The sequence below is a fragment of the Typopeltis vanoorti genome, chromosome 17 (assembly GCF_054136105.1).
Source record: "Typopeltis vanoorti isolate ZY-2024b chromosome 17, IOZ_Tvanoo_1.0, whole genome shotgun sequence".
NCBI classification, from domain to species: Eukaryota; Metazoa; Arthropoda; class Arachnida; order Uropygi; family Thelyphonidae; genus Typopeltis; species Typopeltis vanoorti.
The window spans coordinates 68,289,860-68,317,367 of NC_143565.1; the positions used below are offsets into that span (position 1 = coordinate 68,289,860).

The 27,508-nt window shown below is 36.3% G+C and overlaps 1 protein-coding gene across 1 annotated transcript in view; it reads left to right on the plus strand.

The window, feature by feature from the left end:
• Vps13B (vacuolar protein sorting 13B) overlaps nt 1-27,508 on the plus strand; it is a 1,316,993-nt gene that overhangs the window by 957,853 nt on the left and 331,632 nt on the right. Inside the window, exon 38 of the mRNA XM_090406926.1 lies at nt 16,289-16,445. Coding sequence (XP_090263052.1) covers nt 16,289-16,445 — 157 coding nt within the window. The remainder of the gene's footprint in view (nt 1-16,288; nt 16,446-27,508) is intronic.

Genomic DNA, 27,508 nt, shown 5'->3' on the forward strand with positions numbered 1-27,508 from the left:
TCCCGGCCTTCCTATTCCTCCCTCCATGAAACTTCCCGAAGTTGACGTCTAAGAATATTATAATCACCTGCATTATAATTCCACATGAGTTCCCGTCTCTTTGATACTCCTGCATGTCTATTCATTTTCCAAGTCAAAACCATATGGTCACTCTGTCCAACTGGTGGGAGAGATGTCAACTCAGTTATTATCAACTCTTCTGATGCTATAACCATATCTAAAACTCTTGAACCTCTTGTTCCCTCTGTTACATGTTGCCTAAGACATTTGTCCCTCAAGAATTCTAGAAATTTCATTCCACTATTGCTACATGCATCTTCCTCTCGCCAATTTATACTACTGTAGTTAAAATCTCCCATAACAATCATTCTTCTTGCACTTGCCAAACTTAGCTGTCTAAACATCTCCTGGTCCCCATCCTCCGTGCTCCTGGGTCTGTAGCAACACCCCACTAAATATCCTGTCTTGCCAACCTCTACCTCACACCATATGCTCTCAAAATCATTTATCTCACTTCCTTCCAAAGCCTCCACTCTTAGAGGACATAGGTCATCACTTATCATAAGAAGTACCCCACCACCATCCCCATGCTTTCCCCTCCTATCCTGACAAAAAATGCTATACCCAGCGACTTCTATTCCTGTTATTATATCCCCTTCTGTCAACCACGTCTCAGTGATCCCAATAATTTTTGGCCAAGCTGATGCTGTCTGCGCCACCAATTCCTCTCCCTTATTCCGGATACTCCTGGCATTAGTATAAAGCATATAAATGCCATTGTTTTTATACCCAGCATTATCCCTTCTAGACTCCACTGGGCTCAGTGTTACCTGACATCGTCTCCCTTCTCCCAAGTATCCATTCCCACAAGAGGCCACCCCTGCTATCATCCTCTCTGAGGACACACTGACTCGTTCAGAAAAGTAATCTCTCCAGATGCCTACGTCCTTCCTCATTCAAATGTAAATGGTCTCTCGCATACAATTCCTCTCTTTCCTCAAACACACTCCAAGCATCCACATATACCAGTCCTCTCTTGCCACACATTCTTGCTATTATGCCATTCAATATCACCACTCTTCTGCTCAGCTCATCATTATCATACCTAGGCAACACACACAGTATTTTTACTCTCTCTGTCTTTTTCCGTACAGTCTCGAGCAAAAACCTCATATCTCTCGCTGCCCGACTTACATTACACTCAAGTCATTCGTTCCTACCATCACAATCATCTCATCCACCCTTTCACCTCTCTTAATTGCCATAGCCACCCTTTCTATTGTTGCTCCTGGCAAACACTCCTCACGCATCCTTTCTTGAACACCATGGATCATTGAGTCGCCATACATTATACCTCTTACCATTCCCTCTCTCCTATTGTTTCCATTCTCTCCTCTTCTTTCATTCCCTCTCCTCTGCTGCTGTTCTCTCTTCTAGCATTCCCATACCTCTCTCTCCTTCTGTTTCCATTCTCTCCTCTTCTAGCACTCCCATACATCTCTCTCATTCCCGCTCTCCTACTGTTTCCATTTTCTCCACTTCTAGCACTTCCATATCCCCTCTCTCATTCTGTCTCTCCTACTGTTTCCATCCTCTCATCTTCTAGCATTCCCATACCTCTCTCTCTCATTCCATCTCTCCTACCATTTCCATTCTCTCCTTTTCTAGCACTTCCATATCTTTATCTCATTCCGTCTCTCATACTGTTTCCATCCTCTCGTCTGCTAGCATTCCCATTCCCTCTCTTCTACTGTTTCCATTCTCTCCTCTTCTAGCACCACCATACCTCTCACTCATACTCCCTAAATTCTCTCTCTCTCCTACTCTGATTCTCCTTGCATTTATCTCTTCCATTCTCCTAATCTTATCTTTCATACTTCTGCTCTCATTCAAAAGTCATTCCACCTCCTCTTTCAACTCATCTATCTCCCTCTGTAGGTCAGTCACTCTTAATCTAAATTCACTCTCCCAAACAAAACCATCTCCTAAACTTTCACAGTCACTCACACCTTCCACACTATCAACTATTATTTTCTCATTCATATATATATATATTTTTTTTCATTCTCTCCTATCACACTACTTGTCTTCCTACATTCATTCCTCGTTCCTGGAGCAACAAAGTCGGATATCGATATTTCTAATGCACTTATTTCCTCCAACTGCCTGCATTTTGCTCATATACGCTCTCCGCTCTCTTTCACAAGCCACATATCTAATTCCCGAGATGCATAAATGCCACAAGTACTGCATGCCACAAAGTCCCTTATGATATTGCTAATAATTGAGTTCTTAAATGGCAGAGGACTTGGCGATACGCCACTTGTGATTGCTGCTGAATCTGTTATCATTCCTTACTGCTGAGTAGCATAATCATTAATTAATCAATTAATAAATTCGGTTAAATAAATAGAAAAAAAGTACAAACAATTACAAGCAATACAAAACATTTAAGTACACTAAATAAAATGAAATATAACTAAATACAGTGATGAAAACTTAGCTTCGTTTTGTCTTCCACCGTTATGCATTCGATTCCGAAGGTAACCAAAATATATTATATCATGACAGCAACTAACTTCCAAAAAACAACCACTGAAGTACACTCGTATTCAGAGGAACAATTTAGCACCCAAAAACATAGAAAAACGGGGAAAAAAAAACGGACTATTCACCAATTAAAAATCACTTTTCTTCTACACAGCTCAAATTCACCCAATATGATATTGCCATTGATGCCATCTGTTCACACCTCTAATCTTTCTTAGGACTCTCATATCTGCGGTCACTAGTCTTTGGTCAAGTGTTTTACTTTTGACCCAGCTCACAGATCCATAAGTTAAAACTGGTTTGTACACTGTCTTGTATACAGCTAATTTAGTGTTCCGACTAATTTTTCTCTTATTCCATATGAATTTATTCAATTGACTTCCTACCATACCAGCTTTGTTGATTCTGTTGTCTATTTCCATATTTAATTTACCATCTTCACTAAAAATCGTGCCTAAGTAGCTGAAATGTTTAACTTGTTCCACAGGTTCTCCATTTACAACACAGTTGACATTTTCAATGATTCTGCCTATTTTCATTGTCTTTGTCTTTTTATTGCTGACCTTCATACCATATCTATTACAACAGTTATTCAATTTAGTCGGAGAATCTTGCATACTTGTAGCGGATTTATTTAAAAGTATAACATCATCTGCATAAAGCAAAGAGCTGATATTAACATCTCCAATTCTGATATCATGTTTAATACCACTTTCCTTCATAATGTGATCCATATAGATAATGAATAACAGAGGGGATAATGTACATCCTTGTCTCACACTAGATTTAACATTAAACCATCTTCCTGTACTTCCTTCAATTCTAACTGCTGACTTACAACTCAAATAAAGACTACCATATATTATCGCGTATAATGTGATCCACGTATAATGCGAACTAGAAATTTTGTTTGAAAACTAGCCCTAAAATGCCATGTCCATGTATAATGCAATCTGTTAATCTTGTTCCCTAACATTATAAATAATACAATACGAATTAACGAAAGAAATATTTATTTTAAAACAAAATATCAAAATCCTTTAAATTCTTCTTCATCTTTTGAGTCATCAAACATTTCATTTATAAATTCATCTGTAGGGATTGCGTCATCAGTGTAGCAGTTGTCGTCATCGTCTTCATGCTCTCCAATTTGTTGTACATCATCCTTGCTTTTTTATATGACGTGATCTTTGGATCCATCCACTGAATTACTTATTCCACATTTAAGAAATTAGCATTGAATCATTTCAGATGGTATCGAATCCCATGCTTCTTTAACCCAGCTGGTGACTAGGGAGATCTCAGGCTTTTGAAAATTCCCACCCTTCGTCATCTTCACCAAACCAGATGTCATCCATTCTCTCCATTTTTCACGTAAGTGATCTTTAATTGGCTCATTCAAGCTAACATCAAGCAGCTGCAAAACGGAAGTTAGACCACCCGTTATGACTGCTAGGTCTGTACGTAGCTCACATGCTTTCTCTTTGCTTGCCTCTGTTAAATGCGCCCGGAACATATCCCAGACTAGCATGCTTTGTTGACGTAACAAGCTACCTGGACGTATGTTCCATACTTGATCCAGCCACAGTTGTCCACCTTCTTCATCCATCCAACCTTTCTGATTGGCGCGAACAATTACACCTGGTGGAAATTTCGTATGCTTCGAAATTTTCTTCCTTTTAAATATCACTGTTGGCTTTAATTTGGTTTTGTCAACCGTGCATGCCAGAACAACGATAAAATGCGTTTTTTCATGTCCCGTTGTTTTTATGAAGACACCCTTTTCACCAACTGAGTTTACTGTTTGATTCCCAGGCATATCAAAGTACATGGGCGTCTCATCCATATTGCCAATTTGGGAAAATTCATATCCGTGACACTTCCGTAATTTTATGATAAATTTATGGAAGGAGAGCACTTTTTCTTCAAGCTGCTTTGATAACTTCTGCGCAATTTTTGTTCAGTGTCGTAATGTTAATGCTTTGTGTTCCATAAATCTGTTGCACACCACCCAGGCGAAGCAAGAAAAGATGAAATACCTGGTGTGTCCTTGAATTTACCATTCTTGAGTTGTAGAGCTCGAAAACAAATTGCATTTCTTGTTACTATAATGCCATCTTGTCGTTGCGTGAAAATCCATTCATGTAGCTCTTCTTCGAGTTCTGGAAAGGATGCTACATCTCCACGATGGGCACACTTCGTTTTGGGGATTTTTTCAAGACTGTCTTTTTGCTTACGCCAAAGCCTAATATTACTCTCTGCTACACCAAATTCTCTCATAGCAACACTGTTATTATGTTCTTCTGCAAACTGCACGACACTCAATTTAAATCCTACTTCAAAAGATGAACGTTTACGTTTCGGTTGGCTCATTTTCAGGCCAGGTTTGTTTAACAAATAATATTTAAAATGAACTGTGGTTAAACCGATATACCTAACTGTGCTCCATCTATTTCACTGTGCTCTATTATTCGGCGATGGAAGGCGCATGCACAGATACGATGCGCACTCAGCCGCCAAATGCAAGTGGGTCAAGTAGATTTAATTGCATAGGCATTAGGTAGTATATATTGTGTGTGCAAGTCTAATAAGATGTTATATTTTTTAGGATCCGCATATAATGCGAACCCCTAACTTTAAGTAGTATTTTTTACCATAAATTTTTCACATTATATGCGATAATATACAGTAAGTATTGCTTGATATAATGCCCAATTGATACCATATAACTGTAGCATATTGAATAGCTTCTCTCATGGCACCTTGTCATATGCCTTTTCCAAATCGACAAAACTTAAATAAAGTTCTTTGTTATATTCCCATGATTTCTCCACTATTTGTCGTAAAGTGAAGATCTGATCCTGACAGCCTCTATTTGGCCTGAATCCAGCTTGTTCTTCACCAAGCTTTTCTTCCACAATTCTTCTCAACCGTTTCTCAAGTATACTTGCATATATCTTACCAGGAACACTCAGTAGGGATATACCTCTGTAATTCTCACATTCAGTTTTATTTCCCTTTTTATATATGGGTACTATGAGAGCTCTACTCCAATCATCGGGAATTCGTTCCTCTGTCCAGGCATTCTGAGCTATGCAGTGCAGCCTCTGTAAGACTTTTATACCACCATACTTCAGCATTTCTGGTCAAATATCATCTACTCATGCTGCCTTTCCACATTTCAAGCCTTTGATGGCTTTTTCTACTTCAAGTATGGATATGTATTCCTGACTGCATGCCTGGTCAGTGTTTTTTATCACTATGCTGTCATCACTGCTTGTTTCATTTAGCAAATTTTCAAAGTAATTACTCCATACTTCAAGGATATCTTTTTCTCCCATTGTCATTTCACCTTTATCATCTCTAACTCTCTTTTACAGCACTCTTTCCTCCATTCCTGAGCTTCTTCAACAACCTGCAGTATATTTTGCCACCTTCTTGATATTTATTTTCTATTCTTGCCAGAGTCCTCCCATGACTTTTGTTTAGCTAGTTTTACACAGTGTTTAGCTTTCTTACATTTGTCTCTGTATTCTCTAAGAGCACAAGCTGACTTATTTGCCAGGAACTTTTGATATGCTTTTTTCTTTTCCTTCACTGCCTCTTTAACTTCCTGTGTCCACCATGGAGTTCTAATTTTTCTATCCTTGCAGACAACCTCACCACATGCCTCTCTGGCAGAATCAATCAATCAATGTTTTCTTCAGAGTTTGCCACTGAATCTCCAAGGTTTGGTTCCTGTTCTCAAACTCTTGCCATTCAGGCTTCTTATGTTGATAGTACTGATCTTTAACTCTGTTGATGTTGTTGAGTTGGGGTGTGTTTTCAGATTTGTTCCAGTAGCTGACTTTTCGCTGTTCGCCCTCGTTCCCTGGCGAAAACAACGAGGGGGCGGGGGCCTTGTTTAACCGGGCGACGCCCCAGCCGGCATGAAATTTTGTCATGTTGTACCATCATTTTGTATTTTGGTTTAACCAATAAGAATACAATTTGGTCGGCTAAATCCCAAATTACCAGCCCATCCTCGTTCGTTCAGTATCCCGTAGATACCCAACACGGTGCACCACGAGAAGGGGAGGATTGGACATTAGGTCAGAAGCCCTGGTCGGTTCTCCGCATTCCTTTAAAGGCTATGTGGAGGTCTCCTCTCAGTTATACAGCTTTGACCCTTAAGCACCCCTATTTTTTTTTTAAATTTTATTTTATATGTATTATATTTTAGTTTTATATGTGTTTATCCTTCCTGGAAGGTTATGGACAACTATCAACAGCTTAAATGGAATATGGCAAACAGTCATTACTGTGACTGCACCCATATTCTACAGACTATCAAACATATCATCAGTGACTGCTCCCTTTGCCATTTCCACAGTGACCTGTGGAAAGAATATATATACATACATACTTTGTTTCTGAGCTTTTTTTTTTTTTTTTTTTTTTTTTTTTTTTTTTTTTTTTTGTACAGCTTTTGCTAATACCCCTGATGATGTAAGTCTGATCACTTATGAAACTTTTTTATAGGATTATATTTGTTTAGTTTTATTAAGCTTGTTATTTATCCAAAAACATATGATCTCCATACCGGCAGCTGTTTACAGAACTGCTAAACCACAGAAACTTACATAATGATTAATAAATTAAAGTCAACCAGTGATCCAGATACATCAGGTAATGTATTGAATATTATTCCAGGGAATGAGATGGGCACTGGGCTTCCATACTTCCAAAAATAGCTCGATAAGTACAGACCTGACATGGGCAAGTCCTTTAACTTCCCTAAAATCGTACAAGTCTACAAAGCATAAACCATAGAAACATTTTTACAATGGAACTGTTGTGGGTTTCACCACTGTATTAATGATATCAAGATTTTGCTGCAGAAACATAAGCCTTCAGTTAACATGTTTAAAACCCACTAACAATCATACCTTCAATAATTTCCCTGTTGTATGCAAGGACAGAACTAGAGGTGGTCCTGAGGAAATATTTATTTTAGTGGACAATCATACTCCTCTCCATTCATGTCCAGCTTAATACCCTTCTGGAATCAGCACAGCAGTTCACCTATTGGTGAGATTTCTTATTATGTTATGTTCATTATATTGACCACCAGGTTATGAGTTAAATGAGATGGAACTTGATAATCTTGATGGAAGTTTTTTCATTCGTCTATGCTACCATTTATATATTTGGTTTAATCCTTTATCCAAGTGTAAGCAAACAAAGTTTGCACCTGAATTATTTTCAGGACTGCGACAACTCATAGTAAAGGTGGTATAAGTTCTAATCACTTGCCCTAGGATCCCATAATGCAAAGCGAAATATCCTTATGGGCAGTGCTTTTTTTCTAGTAAAAAAGGTGCCAGAACTCACATCTTGTTAAGTTTTTTATTACAGAAAATGATATTCAACTCTTAATTTAAATGAAATATAAAGCAGCTGTTGCTGTCATGAGTCGCATAAATGAATTAAATATAATTTATCTTCAGTATTTTTTATTTTAGACATGATTAAATGTAAAATTAAATACACAAATTAAAATATACAACCAAAGGCCAAATATAAAAGTAAATTTGTAAAAACATTATATAATCTAAGAGAAATTCATAGTGTTTTCCAAATGCTTTGTCCAATTCTCGTCGAACAAATCGTCTCGACTCCTTTCTTTGCTCTTAATATCTAAAGCCGAATGTCATCTTCTAAGTAACCACATATCAACATACTTTGAAGGATCAAAAAGTCTTAAAGGTGGTCCAATGAGTTTGATGAATAAAAGTGCCGAAACTGTTTCAGTCGTCAACGAAGCTCTTGTTGGGGTGATAATTAAATTCATCTGCAAAAATCCACGTTCACATTCACTTGATGAAATGGGAATGGTATTCAGAGCATGTACCGAGTACAACAGTTTTTCTGGGTATGTCTTATTGAGAATGTATTCACGGAATCCACGAATCATTTAGTTTGAGTTTGATTGACAAATTTCTAATTTCCTCCTCTCCGAACGTTAGTGAACATCAATATCTTCAGGCCAACGTTTTTGGTCAAGCATGCGAGCCCAAAGTGCTAGCTCAACATCTTCACTATCAAGCAACCTTTTTTTCAATTGACTCTTTCAGTTTGGTATAAAATATTTTTGGGTCAATAGCAGGATTATTTTTTGGAGCTTTTTCGTGAAGTAAAACTCCACGAAAGCGCAGATCGCATACAGCAGCTGCAGCACATCTATAATAGGGTCTAAAATTTTGTCTTCTTTCTTCAAAAACTTGTACAAGTCAATTTATTTTTTGATTTGCCTTGTAAAGGTTTATGTCACTGTCTTGCAGGTCCAAACTTAATTCAGACAATTCTTGAAGAGCATCACACATCAATTCTAGATCCAATAAAAAGTCTGTAGATGTTATTTTTCTTCTTAAGCCATCATAAGTACATTTATTATTTTTATCTCTCCTAGGATCATGCATCATATCTTCAAAATGATGCACTAGAGATTCAAAATTATTCCACACAGCCAAAACTGAATGGAAACTAGATGACATCCATCGAGTACTTAAAATTCTTCCAATTTTCAGCAGCTCAACCTCTAGTGATTCTGCACGTAAATGCAACTCTCTACTGTTTTTTGATGAAGCATGGTATAGGACAGTGGTGTTCAACCTTTTTTACTACGCGAGCTACTTTTCTATAAAAAGTTATTCGCCGATCTACTCTCTTATATAGATCACGTTCCCCCAACCTGATATCTGATTACACACAAATAAACAACTAAAAAAAATACACAACTAAAAACTTTATTTATGTATTTAAAAATTTATTTATCACTTTTAATTATTTTAATACAACAAAAAAAAAATATATATGTATATATATATTGGAATAAAATATTTATTTCTCTATTTTGGAAAACCAAAGTTAGAAAAAACAACAGATTGATTACAAACTCACAAGTTACAGGAAATGCTGGTTGATTAAAAAAAAAATATGGTTAGTGTAAAATTTGGCATTGTTTCGACCTCGCAATATTTTCATAGTCAAGTTGATATGAAGAAGTGGCCAATCGCAGACAATTATCCAAATGATCATTTGTAATTTGGTTTCTTAATTGATTTTTTTATAACAGTCATATTTGAAAAAGCAGATTCTGACAAGTATGTTGATCCGAAACACGACAGAATTTTTTGCGCAATATTAGTTAATATTGGGAATTTTTCATGTGCATACTTCCAAATGACTTCATTGTTTATTGATTTTAAATGTAAACTATTCTGAATGTTTATTATCTCAAGTTCTACTTCAGCTTGGTTTATATCAAATAGCCCACTAATTTTATTTGAAATTTCTGTGATGCTTGAAATGGATTATTGATAAAAGATACAATCATTTCAGTTTTATTAAAATCTTTAAATCTTGAATTTATTTCTTCCTCAATTAATTCTATTTCACGAATAAATTCTTTGAAATCATAGCGAAGCAGTTTTTGATTTTGTTCAAAAAATTTTAATAAATATGGGAGATGTTTAAATTCGCGGTCGTTGATATTTTTCTTTGATAAAAGTAAGTATCATTGGAAAGTTTTTATTGAACTTAACATGGCAATTAAATTTTTATCTCTACCTTGTAACTCTAAATTTAAATAGCTTAATTTTGTACAGAAATCTACTAAAAATGATATGTGTAACAACCATCTTTTATCACTCAGTTGTGGATAAATATATCCTTTTTCATCAAGAAAAATTTTTATATCGTTAATTAATACAAGAAATCTTTCTAAAAATTGACTTCTGCTGAGCCAGCGAACATTATTGTACAATAGAAGTTCCCTATCATCATCTGCCTGTAATTTAAATAACCACCGTTGCAGGGCTTTTCCTCGAACAGAATTTACAATTTTAAATATAATATCCAAAACATCTTTTGTGTTTAATCTTTTACTACACAGTACTTGTTGGTGAATAATAGTGGTAAGTTAAAAAATCTGGATATTTGTCATCGTTTTTACATAATGAAATGAAGCCTGATTTATTACCTATCATTGCAGGAGCACCATCAGTAGTAATAGACACAAGTTTAAAAAGCGGAAGTTTGTGTTGTTTCACAAATTCATCAAATGCCGAAAAAATGTCTTCTCCTCTAGTCCTTCCCAATAATGGTATAATTTTTAAAAGTTCTTCTTTACTTGAATAATCTTGAAATACCATTAACTGAGCAATATCAGTGAAGTCGTTTGATTCATCAAATTGTAACGAAAACGCAACACACTGGTGAATGTCTGACATTAACCTGGCCTGGAAACTTTTCTCCGGCAATTGGAACTCTTCCTTATGGCAATTTGAAACCTTGTCTGCAGCCTAGAAGTAGTCTCTCTCTCTCTCTCTAGCGACATCTCGAACTGAGAAGCTCCTTTCTGGAAGCAGGAAACTCCTCTCTCAAGCAACGTGAATCCGGGCAGTCTCTCTGACGGCGACTCTGGACTGGACGGCCTCCTCTCTGACAGCAATTCTGGAACCGGGACCCCTTCTGCTTGCTTCAGTCCCATTTTATTAGTCCTCCTCTGAGACCTTGCATGAAGTTTGGCAACCCCCCAAAGAATCAGTATGTCTTTCATCTTAAGTTTCAAGTTCGGCACGCCTTTTGTTCTCCTTTGCTTTCTTTCGATTGTAAGTTGCCAGCCATCGGAAAATTGTTTGAACTCTTTCTGACTGACTTCGGAGATGTTTACACTTAGAGCCTGCAAACCCTTCTCGTACATACAAGTTTCAATAACAATCTTTCTAATGCCACCATGTACAGCTTTGGCGACAAAAACATTGCCTTTGTTTTTAACACTATAACATATTCTTATTAAAGCAGTATGTACAGTTAGCTTCAAAAGAGTTATTTACAAAAACATCTAATGCAAACTATACCGAGACAAACAAAGTTTATTTTTTTACAATATTCACATGTGACTTAACCTAAGTAAAAAATCGATGTAATGTGTTTTGAAATATTTAATATTTAAGCTGCAATCGAGTTTTTACACTTTGCTTATAATCGTATTCACTCGGCTCACTGTTTGATTTTCACTGATCCAAATTAATTCATTAACCCGGACTTATAAGAAAATGACTGATTTGATAATTTTAATGAAAAATAAATAAGCAATAGCAATACGCTTCATATTGCTATTGTTTATTATTGTTTTATATTATTTTTAATTCGTTTGAATTTAAAATAATACAAAATAATGATGAATAAAATATTATGTTTTCAGTTTTAATGAAATTTGTAAGTAAGAAGGAATACACAAGAGATCGACCAAAAATCGCTCCGCAATCGACTGGTCAATCGCGATCAATGGGTTGAACACCCCTGTTATAGGCATAAAGTTTTCAATAAATGATTGGAATCTATTGATTCCTGAAATTTCCTTTACAGCATCACTTACTGATAATTCTAGTCTGTGATTAGCACAATGCCAAACTATAATGGAAGGAAATTTTTCTGATAGCAATTTTTTCACTGCACTTTTACACCCTAACATTACAGCAGTGCCATCGCATGCTAGAGAAACTAGGTATTTTTTTAAATAATCTTCTGTTATCCCATAATAGTTAAGATATTGGAGTAAGGAATCAAATACACTTTTTGCCGTTACGTTTTCAAGATCGATCAAGTCCAAAAATTAATTTATCGGTGAATTAATTCCAACACCTTCGATATGAATCAAACATACACTATGACAGCGGTTTTATTGGTTATTGTTGTTGATTCATCAATTATCAATGAAATTATATTTTTGAATTGAACAATTTCTTTAAACTCATTTTTTCTCATTTCTTCACTTACATGATTCACTACTTTAAAAATTTTTGCGGTTATTTCTTTTTCACGAGATAATGATTTTAAAAAAAACCTTTTCAAGGGTCTTTTTTTCAGCTTCAGAAACAATTTTTAACGCTGCTTTGTGTGCAGCAGATTCTCTGTGATCAAACATTTTTTTTCGAAGTGCGCTCATCTGTGGCTTCCTATCTTTGCCAGAATATGTAATCTCATTGTTGGTCCATTCTTTGGAAATTTTCATTCCCATCTTTGCTTCAATTCAAAGAGTTCTAACTTTTCTGCAAGGCTTACAGTTAAGTTTCTTTTTGCAAATATACATCTATTCATTTTTCGAGCAAAAATCATTTTTTTGATCGAATTCCAGCAATTTGGCCAGTCGTTTTCAGTTTGTCCTTGCTCCTCAAGATTAGCTTGAGATGATTTGAAAACATCAACTGGCACCATTATTTCCATAATTTTTGACATCGTGTCTGTTATTATTTTGGGCTTTTTATTAATGGGACCGTGGTTGAAAAGTAATTGGAAATCTTTTTCATTTTCAAACTTGGGGTCAGACTTTTACACTAAAAAGTAAAAAAAAAAAAAAAATTCTAAAAGGATATGAAAATAATGACATTAAATTTACATCAATTCAATAAAGATATTTTTTAGATAAGTGTTTTATCGAAAATCTTTTGCATGTTGGCAATCACACGTCCATACAGCCATAAACGTAAATGCTAAAGGCGTGCGCATGCATGTTACCAGGATTCACCTGGTAACACGCATGTGCACGTGTTATGTGTGCGCGAACATTATTTCAAAAATTACTTTTGAAAAATTTAAAAAACTGTAAAAAAAATAGGTGCTGGAATGCCGTTCCGGTATGTTATGCCAGAAAAAAAGCACTGCTTATGGGTATGTATACCAGTTGCCAAAAGGTGTCAACACCTTATTATTAAAATTTTCTGGATTAGAGATAGTTGATGGAAGTTTTTTCCACTTGGCTATGCTACCAAAAACTTCCATCAACTATCTCTAATCCAGAGAATTTTAATAAGTTGTTCACATCTTTTGGCAACTGGTATACGGTGATATGGCTTCTGCATTACTTCCACCTTAGTATCACCACCTCTGGGCCTATCTCCCACTGACAAGACCTCAATAAAGGTTAAAACCAGTCTGGGTAATGACTCCATAATGCATAGCATTATACATACCCATAAGGATATGTGCTTTGCATTATGGGATACTAAGGCAAGTGATCAGAACTTATACCACAAGTTGCCCCAGTCCTGGAAATACTTCAGGCACAAACTTTGTTTGCTTACACTTGGATAAAGGATTAAACCAAATATATAATTGATAATCTTATATTGCAACTGCCACAGCTCATTTTCTCATGGGTGACTTTAACTGACATGAATGGATGAGATTGTGTCATACAGCAAATGCTTGACAATCATGACCTCCCCCTTATTAATAATGGAGTCAATACCTTCTTCCATATGTCTACCTGTGCATGCAATAGATCTTGCAATCTGCTCTCCTGCCATTTTTATCACTACTCATGTGAAATATTGAAGAGGACATATATAGAAGTTATAATTTTCCTGTTATTTGTGCATAAGAACCATATTCTCCTACACAGATGCCGTTGTAGAAAATAGACCAGCTGACTGGAATACTTTTTCCCATCAAGCACCTATCAATGAAGCAGTGAAATATATAACAGATTGTATTGTCCATGAAGTGACAGCAACAATTCCAAAACATCATCTTGTTACCACTCTATCCAAAACTTTGGTGAAACACAGACTGCCAAGGTACAAAAAAAAAAAAAAAAAAAAAAAAAAAAAAAAAAAAAAAAAAAAAGGTTCAAGATAGAGCATGGGGTATATTTTGTTGATATCCTACACACAATAAATTTAATAGCATTTGAATGTACTCAGGGCCAAGCATATTATATACGACATCAAAGTCAAAAACAATCATGGATCCAATATACATCATCGATTAATCAAATAACTAGTTCAGAAATTTTATGGGATAAAATCTGGAAAATGAAATGTAGATACAGAACACACCACTTGAAACATATTAGACGTATTGATGCTTATCCCAAAAAACTGTTGCAGACGTTTTGGTAGAAAATTTTGCCAGAATCTCAGCAGCAGTTTCATATCCTTCTTATTTTTTAATGTTGAAAAATAAACAAGAGAAACAGCAGCTAAGCTTTTGTACCAATCGGGGTAGAACTGTACAATCAGCCATTTGTTAACATGGAACTAAAAACAACTCTTTCACTTTTCATCATGCCATCAACAGGCACAAGTGATCCTGGACAAGGTTGTAAAACAACCTTGGAACATCTTTTTAGGTGGGTGTTTAGGAGCTTTGAAGGTAAGTGGGAGAAATCTCAGCCTTTGATTTGCGAACATGATCGCCGGCCTGGCTGGCCGAGTGGTTAGCATACCCGCTCTCCAGCCAAAAGGCTGCATGTTTGAATCCCACCACGGGCATGGATGTTTGTGATTGTTTTTAAAAAAACCAGTGGTGGTGGTAGATGGCGTTGCGGTCAGTTGGTGGATGTTGGTGAAGACAGAGTTGTAGAGCAGGTGCCCTCCCTTGATGAGTCTTTGGACTCCCTGGAGGCGTATATAATAATTATAGTACTCGCTCTCCTTGAACAAAGAAATGGCTCTTGTCTGAGAATATGACCTTCTTCCACTTCTCAACACCCCAACCTTTGTACACTTATGCCCACTGGAGCCTCTTTTTCTGCATATCCTTTGTCAACAGTTGTTTCTTTTTGGTCTGTGGGAAGTCCTCCCTCCTCCAGCAATCTTCTATGGACTGTCATGTCAGAAACATTAATCCCACTAGCTGCCAAGTCTCTATTTATGCCTACAGTAGACAATTTTGGATTCATTTTGCTTTTCTTAACTAGTAAACGATCTTGAGTAAGTGTAATTTTCCTTTTTTACACATACTTATTTACTAAGGGCTGATGATTCATCTGTGTGTGAAAAATGCAACACATCTCACCATTTGTTATATTCTTGTAGCACTTCATGTGATAGAGGAATGAAATTTTTACTTATGTGTCTGAGCCATATATACTCAGGCAGATTTTATTAGACTCAAATAAATTGCATGAAAACTTCAACTTTTTAAAAAGAATTAATTCTTACAGTCATATCTGATTATAAGTTATATTTATATTTGCATATTACATTGTTTAAATTAATTTTTTTAATTAATAAATGTTTATTTGTACATTACATAATATTAAGTAATTTATCTCTTTATAAACTCTGATATTGTGCAGCATAACCTTTGCTGTCCTTGCACCAGTAAATGATAAATCAACCCACCAACCATCTGTTTTGCCAAATGAGAGCCCAATGTTGAAACGTTTCACTCGTTCTCACACTTTTTTACTATGCTGTGCTTAAATTACTAGTAAACCTCGGAGGATCTAATTCCTGAGAGAAGAAAAAAAATCTCGTAAATGAGCACATTCTTCATTAATTATTCAAAAAATCTCGTAAATGAGCACATTCTTCATTAATTATTCACCCTATTCAACTATATAATATATGCATATGATGATCTTAAGAGTACGTTCTGACATGCGTGTATTATAATTATGTACAGATTGCCTTTAGGTTTTTTTTAATTTTTCCTCATATATTCTAGCCGTATGGCATAAGTTTGAATTTCAAAGTAATTTTCGTACAGTATTAAATAGTTTTTGCTGTACGTTCATAGACTTTTTTTTTAAGCAGAGTCATGTGAATCTCTGTCTTTGTATGTCTGTGTATTTACTCCTACAAAATTTCTACAGGTTTCACTGTTGTATATAAATTTATCATAATGTGTCATTAAATTACTTATGATAATTCAATACTAAACAGCACACATTTATTGAGTATAGATATGAAGATGTCTTCACCTCCTGTCACCATTGACTCTTCTCTTATTGAGCAACTCTGTAAATCTTCAGCATTACAAGATTCAGACACTGAAAAATTATGTCATCACTGGCATTCTTCGCAATCATTGTATTGGCCATATGATTTAAACAGTGATAAGTAAGTACTCTTAGTGTTTTAAATTAATACTAAATTTAAAAATAGTCATACATGAAATACTGCTGTAAATATGTTCCTTTTGTGTGTTAGTTATATGACATGCATTATACTATCTCTCTCTCTCTCCCCTACAATTACTGGACGATTGATAGATGTATAGAAATCAGTATAGATGTGAGTAAGAAATCCATTGATTTGATACCATTGATATATGGTATTGAACAATTCAATACTTTTTGGATATGATAGTTGTACTGATTCATCTTTTGACTAAACATTAATTTCATTAAAAAAAAGGCTGTGTTCAAAATTCTAAATGAGTATCATTAACACATTCGCTGCCAACTACGAATATACTCATATGTCGCTGGCAACGAGATTACTCGTACTGACCTTGAAGAAGTGAAAGTGCTTGGTGTGGGAGCGTAGCAATGAATGTGTGTATACTCATAGTTGGTATGTGAGCCTCACAAGCCAACTATGGATGTACTTGTATGTCGATTACTGCCGGCTACGAGATTACTCGTACTAACCTTGAAGAAGTGAAAGTGCTTGGCATGCTGTAACGAACTATGCACGAGAAACGTGGCAGCGAATGTGTTAAATGCTGTCTTTTAATCCTTCATTCACTCATGATTCTAGTGTAACAGATTTCTATTCTTTCTTGGATGGATTCACTATAAAAATATAATTAAATAAAAACAAACAGTTATGGTACTTGTACAGTTTGGAATTTATATGGACTCTCATAAGCAAGGCTTCAAATTTGTACAAATAACCATGAAGCAAGCGAGTTTCAGACCAAAGAATATTGTGGTCTGTATCTGTCCCATGTTGAGCCAAGCCAGATTAATCAAATTTACTGTGGTAATTATACAATTCATGTTCTTGTATTCTCTTTTCTATTGGGCATCCAGTTTGCCCAATAGATGTGATTGCCATCTATCTCGTAGAATAGATGGCCATCACAAGGTGGCCATCACTTGATATACACCAGGGCGAGACAGAAGGGAGCATTTATCTTTTGAAGAGGGAAAATAAGTTGATAATTTATTAATAGGTATAAAAATAGCCACTAAATTGTATTTCTTCAAAATGTTGAAAATCTGTTGCGAGATGCCTGAAATGTATGGGATTAGAACTCAAAGTACTGTTTCCCTGTTATTTAAGTTAGACTTGTAAGACTCAAACAAATGTTGCATAGTCTTTTCTGAGAAGCCATTTAATATCATATACCATTTTATGTTTAAAAGTTCTTCCTGTAATTGATGCAGAGTAGAACAAATAGCATTAGCACTTCAAAATAAAGTTTTTATAATTCCCATCTTTTGAGAAGGATGGTGAGCAATTGCTGAAGAATATAGCATCCACTGAAAGTAGGCTTTCGATACACTTTTTTTTTTTTTTCCATATTTGATGTCCGTAGATGCCATATCGCTCCCATACCTCACCGAGTTTTGCGAGTGAAGTCTTCTTCTAGAAGAAGTGGTAGGATCACATATGCTCTTTCCACACAGAGTTAGTAGGATAATCACAAACATCCATGCCCTTGGCAGGATTCATACCCACATTCTCCAGCCTCTTGGCTGGAAAATGGATACGCTAACCACTCAGCCAACCAGGCTGACGTAGTTAAATCACCTGATGGTGAGCAGATGAGAAGAATATCTAGAAAATTTGTTATATATTTCAGCTTATAAGTTTCTACAGTAGTCATAAATTCTGCATATTACAAAAGGAAAATTTTTCTTTTATTATAGGATTGTTTGACATACCAAGAACTGGATCATAACCCCACCAGCAGACAACTTAAGAAATTAAACTTACTTCTAGATGAAGTTTAAGTCTTGATGCACCATAGAAAAGCTAAAAACTTATTTTGCAAAAGAACCTAGATTCTATGATTATTATTATTATTATTTGACACCTCCAAGGAGTCCCAGACTCATCGAGGGAGAGCTCCTACTCTACAACTCTCTGTCTCCACCAACTGCATCATCTACACCAACGCCATCTACTGTCCACCACCACTAGTATTTTTCACAGACAATCACAAACATCCATGCCTATGGCGGGATTCGAACACACAGCCTTTTGGCTGGAGAGCAGATACACTAACCACTCGGCCAACCAGGCTGGCAATGGTTTACCAAAGATCCACTAAAAATACACTTCACTCCATCAAGTTGTTGATTGCATAGATCTCCTATGTATCACATAGCCAAATTTTTAACACACCTATTAAAATCTAATATTGGCAAGTTCCACTCATTTATAAAACATTCATCTGATTTTCTAGATAGATAAATTGAAATATATTTCCCTACAACCCACTGATTTTATGGTGAGTTTCAACATAGACTCCCCATTTACCAGTGTCTCTTCTTAAGGAGACATTGCAGCTACTTTCTGAATCATTTCCACAGGACATAGTGAAACTGTTTGACTTCATAATGCATTCTGGATACTTTGTTTGTCAAAACAAGTTCTACAGCCAAGTGGAAGGAATGGCCATGGGAAGTCCAGTTTCCTCTGCTCTCTCAACTTTTATTTAGAGCATCTAGAAGACATCCTTTTTGCATCCATACACCCTCAACTTTTGTTTTGGGTTCAGTATATATATATATATATATGTGACATTTTTGTCGTATGTCTTCATAAGAAAGAAACTTTACCAATGTTTTTATTACCAGAAATACTTTGTATCCACATATTAAATTCACTATAGAAATGGAAAGAGACAAAAAATTATCCTTTCTGGATATTCTCATCTGCTAACCATCAGGTAATTCAACTATGTCAGTGCATAAAATAATGCTGCATTCTTCAGCAATCATTCGCCAGCCTTCTCAAAAGACAGGAATTATAGAAATTTTATTTCAACATGCTAACTCTATTTGTTCTACTCCACATCAATTACAGGAAGAACTCATAAACATAAAATGGTATATGATATTAAATGGCTTCACAGAAAGGACTACACAACATCAGTTTGAGTCTAACAAGCCTAACTTAAATAACAGGGAAATAGTACTTCAAATTCCAATCCCATACATTTCAGGCATCTCAGAACAGATTTCCAAAATTCTCAAGAAATACAATTTAGTGACTACTTTTATACCTATGAATAAATTATCAACTTGTTTTCCTCTCTTCGAAAGATAAACATTCCCCCTCTTTCTCTCCCTGGTGTATATACCAAGTTCCTTGTAATTGCTATCTATCCTACTTTGGACAAACTGGATGCTCAATAGAAAAGAGAATACAAGAACATATACCTGTGAATAAATTATCAACTTGTTTTCCTCTCTTCAAAAGATAAACGCTCCTCTCTTTCTCTCCCTGGTGTATATGTTATGGTTAAAGTGAATAATTCCTAGAGGAGTCTGGTAAATGTAATAAAAACATGTTTATAAGTTTTATATATAGGTTTTCATTCTTAATAGAAATTATAACAGCTTAGGTTAGGTTAGTTTATAATGAAAAAAGTAAGGAAAGTACTTCTTTTGCACTCCATGAAATCATAAACTAACCTAACCTAACCTTTATTGGTTAGGTTAGTTTAGATTAGTTTATAATGAAAAAAGTAAGGAGAGTACTTCTTTTGCACTCAATGAAATCAAAAATCATTATAAACTAACCTAACCTAAACTAACCTGGATGTCATATGTTGAACCAGAGTGTAGTCGTAGTTTGTCGTGGGCAGATTAATGGGGATGAAAGATGGACATTGTTGTGGCCTAGCTTAATGATTACAGGCAGATAAATGGAGATAACAAATAGAAGTTGTTGTGTGGCAGATGAATGGGGATAATAGATAAACATCATTGCTGTACATCTTTCCTCATCAATGGAGAAAAACACTGACAATTCCTCTCTGAATTATCTATAATCCCATTCATCTACCACAACTTTTATTTGTTATCCCCATTTATCTGCCCTAAATCATTACGTCATACTTAATAATTTAACTCGGCCCACAACGACGTTTATCTTTCATCCCCATTATTCTGCCCATGACAAACTACGACTACACTCTGGTTCGACATGCGACATCCAGGTTAGTTTAGGTTAGGTTAGTTTATAATGATTTCTGATTTCAATGAGTGCAAAAGAAGTACTTTCCTTACTTTTTTCATTATAAACTAACCTAACCTTTATTGGTTAGGTTAGTTTAGGTCAGATTTCCAACCGATAAAGGTTAGGTTAGGCTAGTTTATACTGATTTCATTGAGTTCAAAAGAAGTACTTTCCTTACTTTTTTCATTATAAACTAACCTGACCTAAACTAACCTAACCTTTATTGGTTAGGTTAGTTTAGGTCAGATTTCCAACCAATAAAGGTTAGGTTAGGCTAGTTTATACTGATTTCATTGAGTTCAAAAGAAGTACTTTCCTTACTTTTTTCATTATAAATTAACCTAACCTAAGCTGTTATAATTTCTATTGAGAATTAAAACATATACAAAACCTATAAACATGTTTTTTATTACATTTACCAGACTCCTCTAGGAATTATTTACTTTAACCGGTAATTATTAATAATAACCAGATTTATCACTTTAACCGTAACATATTTATACCAAGTTCCTTGTAATTGCCATTTATCCTACTTTGGACAAACTGGATGCTCAATAGAAAAGAGAATACAAGAACATCAATTGTATATTTACTACAGTAAATCTGATAAATCTGGCATGGCTCAACATGGGACAGACAGGCCATTATATTTTTTGGTGTAAAACTCGCTTACTTCATGGTTGTTGGTACAAATTTGAGGCCTTGCTTCACTGCCCGAACTTGAATCGGAACAACTGCCTATCATTATCTAAAATATGGGAAAGTCTTCTCAGAATAACTCATTAATAAAGGTTCTTACAGCAGCAATTTTCCTCAGTTATACCATTACACTGTGTTGTATTTATAACATCATGCGGCTCTTTCTTTTTCAAATCAATCCATTGTTGGTGTTCTACCTTGTAATAAACTGAAGGGTGCAGGGGAAAAACAACTTCAGTCCACGATTTTTAATTCCGAAAAAAAACGTAATTAATGTCAAAATGCAAGTAAACATAGCATAACAAAATAAAAAAATAATAGATATGGTACGTTCATGTATATTAAGCATACTTAATTTAAATAGTACTTAAAAATTAAAAAAACAAATGGCAAATAATGGCCTGAAGGCCAAATTGGACTGAAGTTGTTTTTCCCCTGTACCCTTCAACTGTATTTGCCACTGAAGATGACTTGTAACTTTCAGACTGAAATATTTGGCTTTATCTACATAAATAGTATTACTTATTCATTGTATTCTTGTATCTCACACATACCTGATAAGTTACAGAAGTAACATATCAGGTATGTGTGCAGTATCCTCTCATATTATTACATGATCATCTCCAAAAATCCATCTCAGGAGGCTCCTTGAACTCATTCTCCAAGCAAAAAAATCTAATCTTTTTATCCTTAATAATTGCAATGTTACATAATCTTGACTGTGGCCACATCTTGACTACTGTGCACAGATTTGGTCACCTGGGTTTCTTGGGGACCAGAGGTGGTTGAAAAGATTTGGAAAAGAGTGACTGAGATGGTGACAGTTTATTTTTCACTAGGTTAGACTATAATAAATTTAGTTTAATCCTTTATCCCAGTGAGAACAAACAAAGTTTGCACCTGAAAATATCTTCAGGACTGAATATAGTGTTGTACTATCTTACCTGGATAAGTAGTGCAACTCGTAGCAAAGGTGGAGCAAGCTACCAACACTCCTATCCCAGTATCTCGCATAATGCACAACACATCTCCTTGTGGATATGTATAATGTTATGCATTAAGGGATTCGCCACTACCCAGACTAGTTTCAACCTTTAGTGAGGTCTCTTCAGTGGGAGCGAGGCCCAGAGTTGGAGATACCAAGCAGAAGAAGTAGCCAGGTCATCTTTACCTATAGGAGTTGCCAAAAGGTTTGCCACCTTTTTTATTAAATTAATCTGGATTTAGAGAAAGATGTTGAAAGTTTATTTTTCACTAGTGATTTTTCACTGAAGACGGCAATGTCACGTTGCCATCTTCAGGAACATAAAGATATGGTATGTGCACACAGGCACTAACAAAAGCAAATGAGGAAGAAAGCAAGAAACTAATATTGTTCCTAAAGTCCTAATGGTGCCCTCTGGCAGGCTAATTTGGTTGTCTTGGCAGTTGGGCTGAAGTTCTCATAATGTAAGTCTCCCAAATTTGGGGTAGTTTCATGCACCCAAATTTGTTGATGTTAGGAACGTTTTTTAGAGCTGCTGATGATTCCTTGAATAATCTTTCATATTTAAACTTGTTGCGGTGTATTATTTTTGTTTTTTTCCAACGAATTCTGTGGTGGGTATCTAAGGCATGGTCTGCCAGCCCAGAGCGGCTGTACTGGTGAAACCGGATGTAGTCTTTGTGTTCTGAAATCCTGATATTCGTTGTCCTGCCTGTTTGGCCAAAGTAGGACAATTTGCAGCTGCAAGGGACCTGGTATACACCAGGTAGGTCTAGGGGAAGTGGTTGGTCTTTGGTTGAGTGGATAACGGATGCCAACTTTTTATATGGTCTGTAACAAGAAGTAAGGTCATATTTTTTGAGGATATTGGTTATTTTCTCAGAAGTGCCCTGGATGTAGGGGATGGTGATAGATTTGGTGTAATCTTTATTGTGGAGGGGGGAGGGTTGTGGTTTACTGGTTTTAGTATTTTTTGGAATGTGTTGAGGATGTGGTTTAGTTCAGTAGTTAGGGCCTTGTCATCTGAGCAGATTAATTTTGCCCTGTTATATAGTGTTTTTATAGCCCCATATTATTGTGAGGGGAGGGTGGTGGTGGGATTGCTGGTGAATTTATCTGCCAGTATGGGTGGGTTTTCTGTAAACAGAGAAAACCAAAGATCCATCAAGCTGGCGAGTGATTAAAGTGTCTCTAGGAAGGGGAGGGTGTTGTTTTCCTCTGTTTCTAAGGTGAACTGGACTCTGGGGTGTTGGTTGTTTAAGTGTGTTAGGAAGGAGTAGAGTGAGTCTGAGCCATGTGGCCAAATAGCGAACACATCATCCACGTGACGAAGCCAAATAGTTGGTTTTTGTGGGGCAGAGTTTAAGGCTTTCTCTTCAAAGGTCTCCATAAAGAAATTGGCCAAGGGTGGGGAAAGTGGTGAACCCATGGCTGTCCCCTCTATCTGTTTGTACAACTTTCCTTGCCAAACGAAATAGCCTGAGTTCATTGTGAACTGAAATAGGGCTGAGATATCGGGAGGAAACTTGGCTTGGATGAGCTCTAGGGTTTCTTTGAGTGGGACATTAGTGAATAGGGAGGAAACGTCAAAACTGACCATTATGTCAGTGTGTTGGAGCGAGAGGGTTTCTATACTGGCTTTAAAGTGGGCTGAGTTTTTTATGTGTGATGGTGTGTTGCCAGTATAGTGTGTGAGCGTTTTAGCAAAATGTTTGGCTAATTTATATGTGGGGGAATCAATGCCATCCACTATGGGACGTAATGGCACATTTTGTTTATGTATTTTTGGGAGTCCATATAATCGGGGGGGGGGGGGTCTAGAGTTATAAGGTTTTTATTTTTTTAGTGACTTCCACAGGCCAAGAAGTGACTTTCTTAAGGAGTCTGTGGAGAGTTCTAATCTGAGAGTTGGTAGGATTATATTCAATAGGGAGGTAAGTAGTACGGTCTAGTACTAAAGCATTATGCTTACCTTTGTAGTCCTTTTGATTTAGCACCACAGTGGCATTTCCCTTATCCGCTTTAGTGATTACTATTTTTTTGTTATTCTTCATTTCTTGTAGGGTTGCATATTCATCTTTGGATAAGTTGGTTTTAGGAGGTTTGGCTTTAGTGAGAACACCGACTACATCCAGTCTGACATTGTTGGCGATATGGTTAGGAAGGTTGCAAATTCCACGTTCTATTTGGATCATGATTTCCTCGGCAGGTATTCTTTTAGGAGCTAGGGCGAAATTTTGACCATATGCAAGTGCTGTGATTGCTTCGGGCTTTAAAACTACCGACGAGAGGTTGACTACAGTGTTGAGTGGTGGCAGTGATAAGGAAGTAGAATTCTTTATCAGGTTTACGTATTTTTTCAAGTGCTGACTTCGTATTTTTTCGAATTCTTTTCTTGCCGATGCGCATGAGACGTCATAAAGTATCGTCCAAAGATCATGGCCAAGTGTATTTGAAAGCTCTTCCTCTAGCGTCCATAAGTTTTTGTTTTCGTCGACAAGGAGAACACGCGTCGCGTTAATTTGTTCACTTAACAGGGCGAAGCTAGTGCGATTATAAATGTGCAGAGCTTTCTGTGAAGTAAAACAGGGCACAACTTCTGCCGAAATATAGAAGTTATTCATTAAAGTTACCTTTAATTAATATACTTTATATGTGTTGTTAATTCCATAAACTAATTACCAGTTATGTATGACCAACATATAAGCCTTGCTACTAGAATTATGATCATCCACGGAGATTCCATCGCACGAAAGGCCTGTCAATACGGCAAAATGAGGTTGAAGATATCCAGACAACTAAATCATCTGACATTCCTAAAACGCTGCCGGGATAACAAGGTAATCCCTAATTGTGTTAAATTGAAGCACTGTTTTACTTTTTAGAAGCATAAAATCTAATATTTTGTGCTTCTAAGGCACTTCTGACTGAATCAATCCACCTAGACCTTGGTCTTCCTCTGGATCTCTTTCCTGCCATCTTGACATCAAACACCTATTTGGCTAACCTACCTTCACTCATTCTATTTCAATTTCTATACCACCTTAGATTAGCTCTGCTGACACATTCCTGAATGCTAATAATGGCAAGTTCCTTTCTAATATCTTTATTTTTTAATATGATTCTGCTATTGATGCCATCAGGTGTTGCAACTGGTATCTCAACAATGACATGCAACACTCACACAGCTCACTCGCCAGTACAACAGCAGCGCAGTTCAACTCGTACATGGACCATGCCCTGTACCTTGTGTCGGCTGGGGTTTAACAGCCAGAGATCAACAAGGGTACCATGATGACATCTAGACATTGGATCCTTGACAGATGGAAGAGGGTCATCTGGAGTGATGAGTCCAATTTCTTGCTGCACCCTGCTGATGGCTAAGTTTGCATTTGGTGTAAACAGCATGAAGCCCTCTTCTCTGGTTGCACAGTTGGGGGTTCAACAGGCCAGTGGAGGTGGTGTTATGGTCTGGGAAGCATTTTCCTGGCATGCCCTTGGACCATTGGTTATCGTCCCACAAACACTGAATGGTAAATGCTATAGGGACCTGTTAATCAACCATCTCCATCCATATCTGCAGGAGGCCTATCCTGACCACAGTGCAATCTTTCAACAGGACAACGCACCTTGTCATTCCTCTAACTCACTGGGTGAGTTAGAGGAATGACTTCGCAACAATGAATTCGCCACATTGCCCCCAAACTTCCCTGACTGCAACCCAACTGAATGTGCTAGAACTGCTAGTTCTAGCATATTCACACCCTAGAACAGGATGTGAGAACTGCTGATCCTTCTGCATGAAATGATGTAGTTGCTGCAGCCTGATGTGGGTCAAATTATGCATAGAGGATGTTCGACACCTTTTGGAATCTGTTCCTAGGCCATGGAATAGAGGGAGAAAATATGATAGAGATGTATAAATTGGTAAGGTTTTTTTTTTTTAATTAGATTAACATTGACAATGTTTTACATAGTAATGGTAGAAGATTGGGGGGGGGGGGTATAACAAAAGGTTATTCTTATAAGTCTGTATAAGACGGTGTGAGCAAGGGAGTGAGAAGCAGGTTTTTTTGCATGGAGAGTGGTGAATTATTAGAATGCATTGCCTGAGAGATCTAGAAATCCTTCTGCATGAAATGATGTAGTTGCTGCAGCCTGATGTGGGTCAAATTATGCATAGAGGATGTTCGACACCTTTTGGAATCTGTTCCTAGGCCATGGAATAGAGGGAGAAAATATGATAGAGATGTATAAATTGGTAAGGTTTTTTTTTTTTAATTAGATTAACATTGACAATGTTTTACATAGTAATGGTAGAAGATTGGGGGGGGGGTATAACAAAAGGTTATTCTTATAAGTCTGTATAAGACGGTGTGAGCAAGGGAGTGAGAAGCAGGTTTTTTTGCATGGAGAGTGGTGAATTATTAGAATGCATTGCCTGAGAGATCTAGAAATGTATTTTAAGCCATGGTATGATGAGCTGTTTGTGCAACAGAGGGACTTCCCACAGTGAGCCTTTGAATCCATAGAGGTCTGAAGATAAGAATAATAATAGCATCATCTTATATTCTACAATTCTTAGTCCTAAAAGAGCAAAACAGAAAAACTTCAAATTTTGTTCACTTTGGTTAACATCCCAACAAACTACGCTGTATAGTGATATAGAATTGTTTAAATTTTCCTTTTTTTTATAGAAAAATGTTGACCAATAGCAAAGCAGGTCTGGTGTGTGCTCATCACATGAAAGTTAACTGACTACTTTAAACCTCATGGCTTACAAAATGCCCAGATAACAAGTAGGCACAGTTTTATATTATCATCATTGCAGCATAATAGAACATAGCAAATATTTCTTTATTTAATTTCCCACCATTATAGAATGTTGTGGCTTGCCCTCAAACAGCAAGTCTTTTGTTTGGTAATAAATTATAAAATATAACCCAATCCAGTTATAAATTGTTTCTTTATTAACTATCCAAACCTGCCTCACCCATTTTATGAACACTGAGTTATGGCATATCCTCCAGTCTTTCTCACCATCCGCTAACTGTATTCAAAGTCTTTTGCCATAGTGGAGCCCTTTCAAAAGGAACACTTGTGCAATGCAGATGGGACCTGCCCTCCCAGTTATGGTGCTGGCCCTTTTCATTCTTTCATTTATATACTTCCCCTCCTGCCATATCCCAAGTAAGAAGATGTTGCCAAAATACTGGCAACATCCCAACCCAACATTACAACAGGCTATTCAAGAAGAACTGAAAGTTTCTTTGCATTAATGTTGCCAGGTGGCTGGGTA